This window comes from Watersipora subatra, chromosome 4 (assembly GCF_963576615.1).
Source record: "Watersipora subatra chromosome 4, tzWatSuba1.1, whole genome shotgun sequence".
Classification (NCBI taxonomy): Eukaryota; Metazoa; Bryozoa; class Gymnolaemata; order Cheilostomatida; family Watersiporidae; genus Watersipora; species Watersipora subatra.
Window position 1 is genome coordinate 3,401,851 of NC_088711.1, and position 13,316 is coordinate 3,415,166.

At 40.1% G+C, this 13,316-nt stretch overlaps 1 protein-coding gene across 2 annotated transcripts in view; it reads right to left on the bottom strand.

Moving 5' to 3' along the window:
• Nucleotides 1-1,501: 1,501 nt before the first annotated feature.
• The window catches only part of LOC137394585 (cytoplasmic tRNA 2-thiolation protein 2-A-like), a 54,072-nt gene continuing 42,257 nt past the window's right edge, over nucleotides 1,502-13,316 (bottom strand). For both annotated transcript variants that reach the window (XM_068081318.1, XM_068081317.1), the window contains one exon: nucleotides 1,502-1,951. In XM_068081318.1, the coding sequence (XP_067937419.1) occupies nucleotides 1,912-1,951 (40 nt within the window). In that variant the 3' untranslated portion in view covers nucleotides 1,502-1,911. The remainder of the gene's footprint in view (nucleotides 1,952-13,316) is intronic.

The following is a 13,316-nucleotide window of genomic DNA, read 5'->3' on the forward strand; positions in this document are numbered from 1 at the left end:
GTGTGTGTATTTTGACACAGTAAAAGAAATAAAATGTTTGTATATATGCTCATGAAAACTGATGCTGACTGAAAAATACATAAAATAAAAACAATAAAAATCATATTGCTTGGTAAAAAGGTGATTAAGATACGAAATACACTTAGATCTAAAACAGTGTTTGCGTAGGTTCACTCTAAATTTTATCACAGATGGACAATAACATTTGTGTTTGTCTTTTTGTTAAACTTTGTGACCAATTATAGCAATTAAAATCTAGCAATGAACAATCCACACAGCACTGGCTTTGATCTCACAACCTCCAGATCTGAAGGGGCGAACTTAACCATTAAGCTACACAGAATACAATGGTTTTTTGGGAAAATAGTCATTACATTGGTTACAATACTCATGCTTAAAGCACTTGCTTGGGGTTAATAACTAGCACTGTTGACCGTTACACGTAACGATTGTAAAGCTGGCCCAAAACACAGGTATTGTTTTAGTAAAGATTTTAGAAAAGATCTAGCTTTCCAGGTAAGTTACTCAAATTCATTAGGCAATTATTCTATTTCCCGTGCAAACGCCACGCACTCGGCTAGTGCATCAGTAAACGCAAGCCACAAACATAGACAGTCTTAGTTGCCTTGACTGTTTTCAAGAGAATAAGGCAGCTTGCTGACACCTGTTTATGACAAGCTCAGGTTGTCCCCCAGGCAACCATTAGTTGCTACTTTACTATAGACAAACTTACTGTTGTATCAGAGTACAGTAGGTCTATGGTTTGAGCGGTAAGATCAGCAAAGGAAGACATCATTTGCTGATGCAAGAGTGAAACAAATAGGTACACAGCTATCTGCTGAGATCAGCACAGTGGAACAGCCTATGCTTATCAAAACCCCAAAACTTACGAATGGAGATCATAAAGAGCTTCATACACAATTATAAAAATATTTTGCAATGTGTTTATCTAGATATGCAAAACCATCTCCGTTCCTGTATTCTCCTTTAACTTGAGAGTATAAAAACCTTTTAAGTTAATATAAAAACTGAACACGTGCAACCCTTACGAGTTATGACGGCAACTTTTAGGTCAGTTCATCTGCGATAAGCTCGAATAAAATCTAGTCCAATAAAATATCCAATAAAATAAAACAATTTTTAAAAAGAAGTTCAATGAACTAGGATTGAACCACAATGCGCGTGATTGAGTGCCACAAGTTAGTGTAGAGCCATTCATCTAACTTTCAGTTTGTGTATATGATCTCATATTCTAGAACGTAATGTTGTTAGACTTCTTACATCTTTCTGAATTAAGTTCTTATCTGATTTAGTGGTTAAACTGACAAAATGTATACCTATAACTTTAAATTCAACTTACTAGCTCAAAGGGACACACTGTCTCCTTCTGTTCAGTAACAAAAGGTGCTAATTTTACCCAAAGAATACCCTTCTGTATACAGTATGTGTGTAAGATTGTGACACACCATCCTTGCTGTAACACTGCTTGCTATACTTCCATTATATATTTTGATATATAATAATAGCTTTCCATACACTATCATTATCAGCATAGCAAAATGAATACAACTGAACATATGCATGTATATGTAACAAACAGTAGCTGATTGCTACGTGATGAGGTTAAGAGATAGGATTTACTCGAGACACTAGACCCATGGGTTCGAACCTAGTTGAGTGAGTAAGGTGAACAAAGTCCTAAATTTCCGTCTATATAAAAAGTTACGAGCCAAATGTCTCAAAACCAACTTTAATATTGTTCAAAATAAAAAGAATGTAACAGTATATAAATACAAATATAGAAACAGCTATACAAGCAAGCATACTCCGTGTGACTGGAACAGAACTTCAACAAGAACTAAGGCTGAAGATAGACATCTCCTACTTTGTGTTCCTTTCAGCCTGTATCTGTCAGAGCAAACTGTCTTCTATAGCACTCCTCATAGCCATCCTGACAGAAATAGGAAATCCCATCATAATCTATACATATATATGTATAAATCTCGGTGTTTGTCTTTTTGTTAAACCGTGTGTCCAGTTATAGCAATTAAAATCTAGCAATAAAAATCTGCACAGCTCTGGTTTAGATGTCGGGACCTCCAGATCTAGAGGTTAACCAGAACTCCAGGTAAATCTAGAATGTAACCATTAAGCTACACAGAATACAATGGATTTATTGGGCAAATAGTCATTATATTGGTTAAGATACTCATGCTTAAAGCTCTTGCTTGGGGTTAATAACTAGCACTGTTAACCGTTACGCGTAACGATTGTTAAGCGGGCCCAAAACACGGGTATTGTTTTAGTAAAAATTTTAGTAAAGACCTAGCTTCACAGGTAAGTTATTCGCATACATTAGGTAACTATTCTATTATCAGTGCAACGCCAGGCATTCGGCTAGTCCAAGATAAAGGTGGTCGTGTATGGGTACACAATAAAAAACGAATGCTTAAAGGTTGACTTACAACAAAATTCACATTACAGTTATTTGGTATCAAAAGATTCACCATGTCTTACTCTGTTGTGTTGTAGGTGCAAAACATGTGGAGATGTGATTACAAGCTCTTAAAAGCTGAAAAACGAAAAGCCGCCGTAGATTGGAACCTGTTTATTTCTCACACGTAGTCATTAAATTTGGTTATTGTTTTGTCACGTGATGTTCTCACGTGAATTGAAAGGCCAATAAAAGGCTCAATATCAAACTTATCGTAGCACTAGTTTATGACAAACACTTCGGGTTTTACCGAAGACCCCGTATCAAATATAGATGCTCGCTACTTTACAGTTTTGTTTCGACTTGGTCTAATCGTCAAGTCGTAATCTGATCATAAGACCCAATACTTCGCAAATAATTTCTGCAGCGATTTTCAATTATCACAGGTGACCAACAGGCTCGTAATTATTATCAGACAATGATAGATACTCCTTCGAGCTAAGGTTAAAAAGTTTAACGATTTTTTACGGTAAGTTATAAGATATCAGTGCTAAAAGTGACAGCATTACAATGACGATAAAACAGACGCGTAAAAACAATAGACATGGTTTTATTGAATGCGTGAAGTATATTTGTGAAAATATTTCGACGAATGAGGTTGCTTGAAAGTTTAAACAGATGCCATCTACAACTATGTCACATTTGAGCCGTTTTGGAAAGAGAATCCAAACTACGGCGGTCTCGTGTGGCTGCGATTAACTGTTCGTTTTTTAGCTTTTAAGAGCTTGTAATCACATTCCCACATATTTTGCACCTACAACACAACAGAGTAAGACATGGTGAATCTTTTGATACCAAATAACTGTAATGTGAATTTTGTTGCGAGTCAACCTTTAAGGTAAAATAACAATATACAAACAACGAATTGAGGTGTAAGCGTGTTCACACTGTTATCTTTCCAGCAATTTTAGTTGTGGGGCTGATAGGCCACGTTGTTGAAGTGTCTTGTGGGCAACATGCCTTTTACTGAAGAAATAAGCTTGAATTTTGGAGATTCCAAAACTATTTTCTCTCAAAGGGAATCACTTGCAAGTGTTGAATGTGCAGCTGTAAAAAGCACCTCAGTTAAATAATTAGCCTGTTCAAGAGATGATAATAACTAAAGACAAACATTCTAGTTACTAAAGATACTATGTATACTACGATATGACTAGCTATCAGGAATCTACCGCTCCAGACATTGACTGCTGACAGTCATTCTTGCTTATTCTTGGCTATACACAACGCAGTCAAATCTTCACATATGAAGTTAATCCGCTCAGAGGGAACAAAGGCATTCTTTAATTTGTAATAGTTTAGTTTTAGTTTAGTTATAGCACCAAAGTCACCAAACAAATCTTTGAAGTGTGTTTGCATAAATTAAAACAAACAGATCATGAATAAGTGAAAATTTAATGTAAAACCGTAAATTATATGTGAGAACTAAATCAATAATCTAAAAAGATTTTTATTGTTACTTTATGTTAGAGACGTAGGAATGGAAGTGTGCAGGTTCAATAAAAAAAAGGAGTGACAGAAATATGTGTATAACTTACTCTAACATACTGGATATATGTTTGATATCAACTTAACTAACTTAGTTTTTTATTTGTAAATTATATTTTTAAATCTTACCAGCTTTTGAACTTTTACTTAGAAAACTGTTTCGAAAAATGTCAGATATACTTGCTAAAACTTTTACTTTCTATGCAAAATGATAGAAAGTGAACATCTAATGATTGGCTAGGAAATAGAAAAGCTTGAAAAATGAGAGAAAATTTTTTAGCTAATAAAACAGTTATCAATTTTGAACCCTCATAAAGTACCAATAAAAGTCTCTCTTTTCATCATTTATGTCACCAAGCGGTATTTAAAATGTGGTATGGTGAGATAGTAAACAGTGGTTACTAGCCAATGAACAGTAGTATGGTGAGATAGTGGACAGGGGTTACTAGCCAATGAACAGTAGTATGTTGAGATGGTGAACAGTGGTTACTACCCAATGAACAGTGGTATGGTGAGATAGTGAACAGTGGTTACTAGCCAATGAACAGTGGTATGGTGAGATGGTGAACAATGGTTACTAGCCAATGAACAGTGGTATGTTGAGATGGTGAACAGTGGTTACTAGCCAATGAACAGTAGTATGTTGAGATGGTGAACAGTGGTTACTAGCCAATGAACAGTAGTATGTTGAGATGGTGAACAATGGTTACTAGTCAATGAACAGTGGTATGGTGAGATGGTGAACAATGGTTACTAGCCAATGAACAGTAGTACGGTGAGATAGTGAACAGGGGTTACTAGCCAATGAACAGTAGTATGTTGAGATGGTGAACAGTGGTTACTAGCCAATGAACAGTAGTATGTTGAGATGGTGAACAGTGGTTACTAGCCAATGAACAGTAGTACGGTGAGATGGTGAACAATGGTTACTAGCCAATGAACAGTAGTACGGTGAGATAGTGAACAGTGGTTACTAGCCAATGAACAGTAGTATGGTGAGATGGTGAACAGTGGTTACTACCCAAGGAACAGTAGTATGGTGAGATGGTGAACAATGGTTACTAGCCAATGAACAGTAGTACGGTGAGATGGTGAACAATGGTTACTAGTCAATGAACAGTGGTATGGTGAGATGGTGAACAGTGGTTACTAGCCAATGAACAGTAGTATGGTGAGATAGTGAACAATGGTTAATAGTCAATGAACAGTGGTATGGTGAGATGGTGAACAGTGGTTACTACCCAATGAACAGTAGTATGGTGAGATGGTGAACAATGGTTACTAGCCAATGAACAGTGGTATGGTGAGATGGTGAACAGTGGTTAATAGCCAATGAACAGTAGTATGGTGAGATGGTGAACCATGGTTACTAGCCAATGAACAGTAGTACGGTGAGATGGTGAACAATGGTTACTAGTCAATGAACAGTGGTATGGTGAGATGGTGAACAGTGGTTACTAGCCAATGAACAGTAGTATGTTGAGATGGTGAACAGTGGTTACTAGCTAATGAACAGTGGTATGGTGAGATGGTGAACAGTGGTTACTAGCCAATGAACAGTAGTACGGTGAGATAGTGAACAGGGGTTACTAGCCAATGAACAGTAGTATGTTGAGATGGTGAACAGTGGTTACTAGCCAATGAACAGTAGTATGTTGAGATGGTGAATAGTGGTTACTAGCCAATGAACAGTAGTACGGTGAGATGGTGAACAATGGTTACTAGCCAATGAACAGTAGTACGGTGAGATAGTGAACAGGGGTTACTAGCCAATGAACAGTAGTATGTTGAGATGGTGAACAGTGGTTACTAGCCAATGAACAGTGGTATGGTGAGATGGTGAACAGTGGTTAATAGCCAATGAACAGTAGTATGGTGAGATGGTGAACCATGGTTACTAGCCAATGAACAGTAGTACGGTGAGATGGTGAACAATGGTTACTAGTCAATGAACAGTGGTATGGTGAGATGGTGAACAGTGGTTACTAGCCAATGAACAGTGGTATGGTGAGATGGTGAACAGTGGTTACTACCCAATGAACAGTAGTATGGTGAGATGGTGAACAATGGTTACTAGCCAATGAACAATGGTATGGTGAGATAGTGAACAGTGGTTACTAGCCAATGAACAGTGGTATGGTGAGATGGTGAACAGTGGTTACTACCCAATGAACAGTAGTATGGTGAGATGGTGAACAATGGTTACTAGCCAATGAACAGTAGTATGTTGAGATGGTGAACAGTGGTTACTAGCCAATGAACAGTGGTATGGTGAGATGGTGAACAGTGGTTACTAGCCAATGAACAGTAGTATGTTGAGATGGTGAACAGTGGTTACTAGCCAATGAACAGTAGTACGGTGAGATGGTGAACAATGGTTACTAGTCAATGAACAGTGGTATGGTGAGATGGTGAACAGTGGTTACTAGCCAATGAACAGTGGTATGGTGAGATGGTGAACAGTGGTTACTAGCCAATGAACAGTAGTATGTTGAGATGGTGAACAGTGGTTACTAGCCAATGAACAGTAGTATGTTGAGATGGTGAACAATGGTTACTAGCCAATGAACAGTAGTACGGTGAGATGGTGAACAATGGTTACTAGTCAATGAACAGTGGTATGGTGAGATAGTGAACAATGGTTACTAGCCAATGAACAGTAGTATGGTGAGATAGTGAACAGTGGTTACTACCCAATGAACAGTGGTATGGTGAGATGGTGAACAGTGGTTACTACCCAATGAACAGTAGTATGGTGAGATGGTGAACAATGGTTACTAGCCAATGAACAGTAGTATGTTGAGATGGTGAACAATGGTTACTAGCCAATGAACAGTGGTATGGTGAGATGGTGAACAGTGGTTAATAGCCAATGAACAGTAGTATGGTGAGATGGTGAACCATGGTTACTAGCCAATGAACAGTAGTACGGTGAGATGGTGAACAATGGTTACTAGTCAATGAACAGTGGTACGGTGAGATGGTGAACAATGGTTACTAGCCAATGAACAGTGGTATGGTGAGATGGTGAACAGTGGTTACTACCCAATGAACAGTAGTATGGTGAGATGGTGAACAATGGTTACTAGCCAATGAACAGTGGTATGGTGAGATGGTGAACAGTGGTTAATAGCCAATGAACAGTAGTATGGTGAGATGGTGAACCATGGTTACTAGCCAATGAACAGTAGTACGGTGAGATGGTGAACAATGGTTACTAGTCAATGAACAGTGGTATGTTGAGATGGTGAACAATGGTTACTAGCCAATGAACAGTGGTATGGTGAGATGGTGAACAGTGGTTACTACCCAATGAACAGTAGTATGGTGAGATGGTGAACAATGGTTACTAGCCAATGAACAGTAGTATGGTGAGATAGTGAACAGTGGTTACTAGCCAATGAACAGTGGTATGGTGAGATGGTGAACAGTGGTTACTAGCCAATGAACAGTGGTATGTTGAGATGGTGAACAGTGGTTACTAGCCAATGAACAGTAGTATGTTGAGATGGTGAACAATGGTTACTAGCCAATGAACAGTAGTACGGTGAGATAGTGAACAGGGGTTACTAGCCAATGAACAGTAGTATGTTGAGATGGTGAACAGTGGTTACTAGCCAATGAACAGTAGTATGTTGAGATGGTGAACAGTGGTTACTAGCCAATGAACAGTAGTACGGTGAGATGGTGAACAATGGTTACTAGCCAATGAACAGTGGTATGGTGAGATGGTGAACAGTGGTTACTACCCAATGAACAGTAGTATGGTGAGATGGTGAACAATGGTTACTAGCCAATGAACAGTGGTATGGTGAGATGGTGAACAGTGGTTAATAGCCAATGAACAGTAGTATGGTGAGATGGTGAACCATGGTTACTAGCCAATGAACAGTAGTACGGTGAGATGGTGAACAATGGTTACTAGTCAATGAACAGTGGTATGGTGAGATGGTGAACAGTGGTTACTAGCCAATGAACAGTGGTATGGTGAGATGGTGAACAGTGGTTACTAGCCAATGAACAGTGGTATGGTGAGATGGTGAACAGTGGTTACTAGCCAATGAACAGTGGTATGGTGAGATGGTGAACAGTGGTTACTACCCAATGAACAGTAGTATGGTGAGATGGTGAACAATGGTTACTAGCCAATGAACAGTGGTATGTTGAGATGGTGAACAATGGTTACTAGCCAATGAACAGTGGTATGGTGAGATGGTGAACAGTGGTTACTACCCAATGAACAGTAGTATGGTGAGATGGTGAACAATGGTTACTAGTCAATGAACAGTAGTATGGTGAGATGGTGAACAATGGTTACTAGCCAATGAACAGTGGTATGGTGAGATGGTGAACAGTGGTTACTAGCCAATGAACAGTGGTATGGTGAGATGGTGAACAGTGGTTACTAGCCAATGAACAGTGGTATGGTGAGATGGTGAACAGTGGTTACTAGCCAATGAACAGTGGTATGGTGAGATAGTGAACAATGGTTACTAGCCAATGAACAGTGGTATGGTGAGATGGTGAACAGTGGTTACTACCCAATGAACAGTAGTATGGTGAGATGGTGAACAATGGTTACTAGCCAATGAACAGTGGTATGTTGAGATGGTGAACAATGGTTACTAGCCAATGAACAGTGGTATGGTGAGATGGTGAACAGTGGTTACTACCCAATGAACAGTAGTATGGTGAGATGGTGAACAATGGTTACTAGCCAATGAACAGTGGTATGGTGAGATGGTGAACAGTGGTTACTAGCCAATGAACAGTGGTATGGTGAGATGGTGAACAGTGGTTACTAGCCAATGAACAGTAGTACGGCGAGATGGTAAACAGTGGTTACTAGCTAATGAACAGTAGTATGGTGAGATGGTGAACAATGGTTACTAGTCAATGAACAGTAGTATGGTGAGATGGTGAACAGTGGTTACTAGCCAATGAACAGTAGTATGTTGAGATGGTGAACAGTGGTTACTAGCCAATGAACAGTAGTACGGTGAGATGGTGAACAATGGTTACTAGTCAATGAACAGTGGTATGGTGAGATGGTGAACAGTGGTTACTAGCCAATGAACAGTGGTATGGTGAGATGGTGAACAGTGGTTACTACCCAATGAACAGTAGTATGGTGAGATGGTGAACAATGGTTACTAGCCAATGAACAGTGGTATGGTGAGATGGTGAACAGTGGTTACTAGCCAATGAACAGTAGTATGTTGAGATGGTGAACAGTGGTTACTAGCCAATGAACAGTAGTATGTTGAGATGGTGAACAATGGTTACTAGCCAATGAACAGTAGTACGGTGAGATAGTGAACAATGGTTACTAGCCAATGAACAGTGGTATGGTGAGATGGTGAACAGTGGTTACTAGCCAATGAACAGTAGTATGTTGAGATGGTGAACAGTGGTTACTAGCCAATGAACAGTAGTATGTTGAGATGGTGAACAATGGTTACTAGCCAATGAACAGTAGTACGGTGAGATGGTGAACAATGGTTACTAGTCAATGAACAGTGGTATGGTGAGATAGTGAACAATGGTTACTAGCCAATGAACAGTAGTATGGTGAGATAGTGAACAGTGGTTACTACCCAATGAACAGTGGTATGGTGAGATGGTGAACAGTGGTTACTACCCAATGAACAGTAGTATGGTGAGATGGTGAACAATGGTTACTAGCCAATGAACAGTAGTATGTTGAGATGGTGAACAATGGTTACTAGCCAATGAACAGTGGTATGGTGAGATGGTGAACAGTGGTTAATAGCCAATGAACAGTAGTATGGTGAGATGGTGAACCATGGTTACTAGCCAATGAACAGTAGTACGGTGAGATGGTGAACAATGGTTACTAGTCAATGAACAGTGGTACGGTGAGATGGTGAACAATGGTTACTAGCCAATGAACAGTGGTATGGTGAGATGGTGAACAGTGGTTACTACCCAATGAACAGTAGTATGGTGAGATGGTGAACAATGGTTACTAGCCAATGAACAGTGGTATGGTGAGATGGTGAACAGTGGTTAATAGCCAATGAACAGTAGTATGGTGAGATGGTGAACCATGGTTACTAGCCAATGAACAGTAGTACGGTGAGATGGTGAACAATGGTTACTAGTCAATGAACAGTGGTATGTTGAGATGGTGAACAATGGTTACTAGCCAATGAACAGTGGTATGGTGAGATGGTGAACAGTGGTTACTACCCAATGAACAGTAGTATGGTGAGATGGTGAACAATGGTTACTAGCCAATGAACAGTAGTATGGTGAGATAGTGAACAGTGGTTACTAGCCAATGAACAGTGGTATGGTGAGATGGTGAACAGTGGTTACTAGCCAATGAACAGTGGTATGTTGAGATGGTGAACAGTGGTTACTAGCCAATGAACAGTAGTATGTTGAGATGGTGAACAATGGTTACTAGCCAATGAACAGTAGTACGGTGAGATAGTGAACAGGGGTTACTAGCCAATGAACAGTAGTATGTTGAGATGGTGAACAGTGGTTACTAGCCAATGAACAGTAGTATGTTGAGATGGTGAACAGTGGTTACTAGCCAATGAACAGTAGTACGGTGAGATGGTGAACAATGGTTACTAGCCAATGAACAGTGGTATGGTGAGATGGTGAACAGTGGTTACTACCCAATGAACAGTAGTATGGTGAGATGGTGAACAATGGTTACTAGCCAATGAACAGTGGTATGGTGAGATGGTGAACAGTGGTTAATAGCCAATGAACAGTAGTATGGTGAGATGGTGAACCATGGTTACTAGCCAATGAACAGTAGTACGGTGAGATGGTGAACAATGGTTACTAGTCAATGAACAGTGGTATGGTGAGATGGTGAACAGTGGTTACTAGCCAATGAACAGTGGTATGGTGAGATGGTGAACAGTGGTTACTAGCCAATGAACAGTGGTATGGTGAGATGGTGAACAGTGGTTACTAGCCAATGAACAGTGGTATGGTGAGATGGTGAACAGTGGTTACTACCCAATGAACAGTAGTATGGTGAGATGGTGAACAATGGTTACTAGCCAATGAACAGTGGTATGTTGAGATGGTGAACAATGGTTACTAGCCAATGAACAGTGGTATGGTGAGATGGTGAACAGTGGTTACTACCCAATGAACAGTAGTATGGTGAGATGGTGAACAATGGTTACTAGTCAATGAACAGTAGTATGGTGAGATGGTGAACAATGGTTACTAGCCAATGAACAGTGGTATGGTGAGATGGTGAACAGTGGTTACTAGCCAATGAACAGTGGTATGGTGAGATGGTGAACAGTGGTTACTAGCCAATGAACAGTGGTATGGTGAGATGGTGAACAGTGGTTACTAGCCAATGAACAGTGGTATGGTGAGATAGTGAACAATGGTTACTAGCCAATGAACAGTGGTATGGTGAGATGGTGAACAGTGGTTACTACCCAATGAACAGTAGTATGGTGAGATGGTGAACAATGGTTACTAGCCAATGAACAGTGGTATGTTGAGATGGTGAACAATGGTTACTAGCCAATGAACAGTGGTATGGTGAGATGGTGAACAGTGGTTACTACCCAATGAACAGTAGTATGGTGAGATGGTGAACAATGGTTACTAGCCAATGAACAGTGGTATGGTGAGATGGTGAACAGTGGTTACTAGCCAATGAACAGTGGTATGGTGAGATGGTGAACAGTGGTTACTAGCCAATGAACAGTAGTACGGTGAGATGGTAAACAGTGGTTACTAGCTAATGAACAGTAGTATGGTGAGATGGTGAACAATGGTTACTAGTCAATGAACAGTAGTATGGTGAGATGGTGAACAGTGGTTACTACCCAATGAACAGTAGTATGGTGAGATGGTGAACAATGGTTACTAGCCAATGAACAGTGGTATGGTGAGATGGTGAACAATGGTTACTAGTCAATGAACAGTGGTATGGTGAGATGGTGAACAGTGGTTACTAGCCAATGAACAGTGGTACGGTGAGATGGTGAACAGTGGTTACTACCCAATGAACAGTAGTATGGCGAGATGGTGAACAATGGTTACTAGCCAATGAACAGTGGTATGGTGAGATGGTGAACAATGGTTACTAGTCAATGAACAGTGGTATGGTGAGATGGTGAACAGTGGTTACTAGCCAATGAACAGTGGTACGGTGAGATGGTGAACAGTGGTTACTACCCAATGAACAGTAGTATGGTGAGATAGTGAACAATGGTTACTAGTCAATGAACAGTGGTACAGTGGTATGGTGAACAGTGGTTAATAGCCAATGAACAGTAGTATGGTGAGATGGTGAACAATGGTTAATAGCCAATGAACAGTGGTACGGTGAGATGGTGAACAGTGGTTACTACCCAATGAACAGTGGTATGGTGAGATAGTGAACAATGGTTACTAGTCAATGAACAGTGGTACAGTGGTATGGTGAACAGTGGTTACTACCCAATGAACAGTAGTATGGTGAGATGGTGAACAGTGGTTACTAGTCAATGAACAGTGGTATGGTGAGATGGTGAACAATGGTTACTAGCCAATGAACAGTAGTATGGTGAGATGGTGAACAGTGGTTACTACCCAATGAACAGTGGTATGGTGAGATGGTGAACAATGGTTACTAGTCAATGAACAGTGGTATGGTGAGATGGTGAACAGTGGTTACTAGCCAATGAACAGTGGTACGGTGAGATGGTGAACAGTGGTTACTACCCAATGAACAGTGGTATGGTGAGATAGTGAACAATGGTTACTAGTCAATGAACAGTGGTACGGTGAGATGGTGAACAGTGGTTACTACCCAATGAACAGTAGTATGGTGAGATGGTGAACAGTGGTTACTACCCAATGAACAGTGGTATGGTGAGATAGTGAACAATGGTTACTAGTCAATGAACAGTGGTACAGTGGTATGGTGAACAGTGGTTAATAGCCAATGAACAGTAGTATGGTGAGATGGTGAACAATGGTTAATAGCCAATGAACAGTGGTACGGTGAGATGGTGAACAGTGGTTACTACCCAATGAACAGTGGTATGGTGAGATAGTGAACAATGGTTACTAGTCAATGAACAGTGGTACGGTGAGATGGTGAACAGTGGTTACTACCCAATGAACAGTAGTATGGTGAGATGGTGAACAGTGGTTACTAGCCAATGAACAGTAGTATGGTGAGATGGTGAACCATGGTTACTAGCCAATGGACAGTAGTATGGTGAGATGGTGAACAATGGTTAATAGCCAATGAACAGTGGTACGGTGAGATGGTGAACAGTGGTTACTACCCAATGAACAGTGGTATGGTGAGATAGTGAACAATGGTTACTAG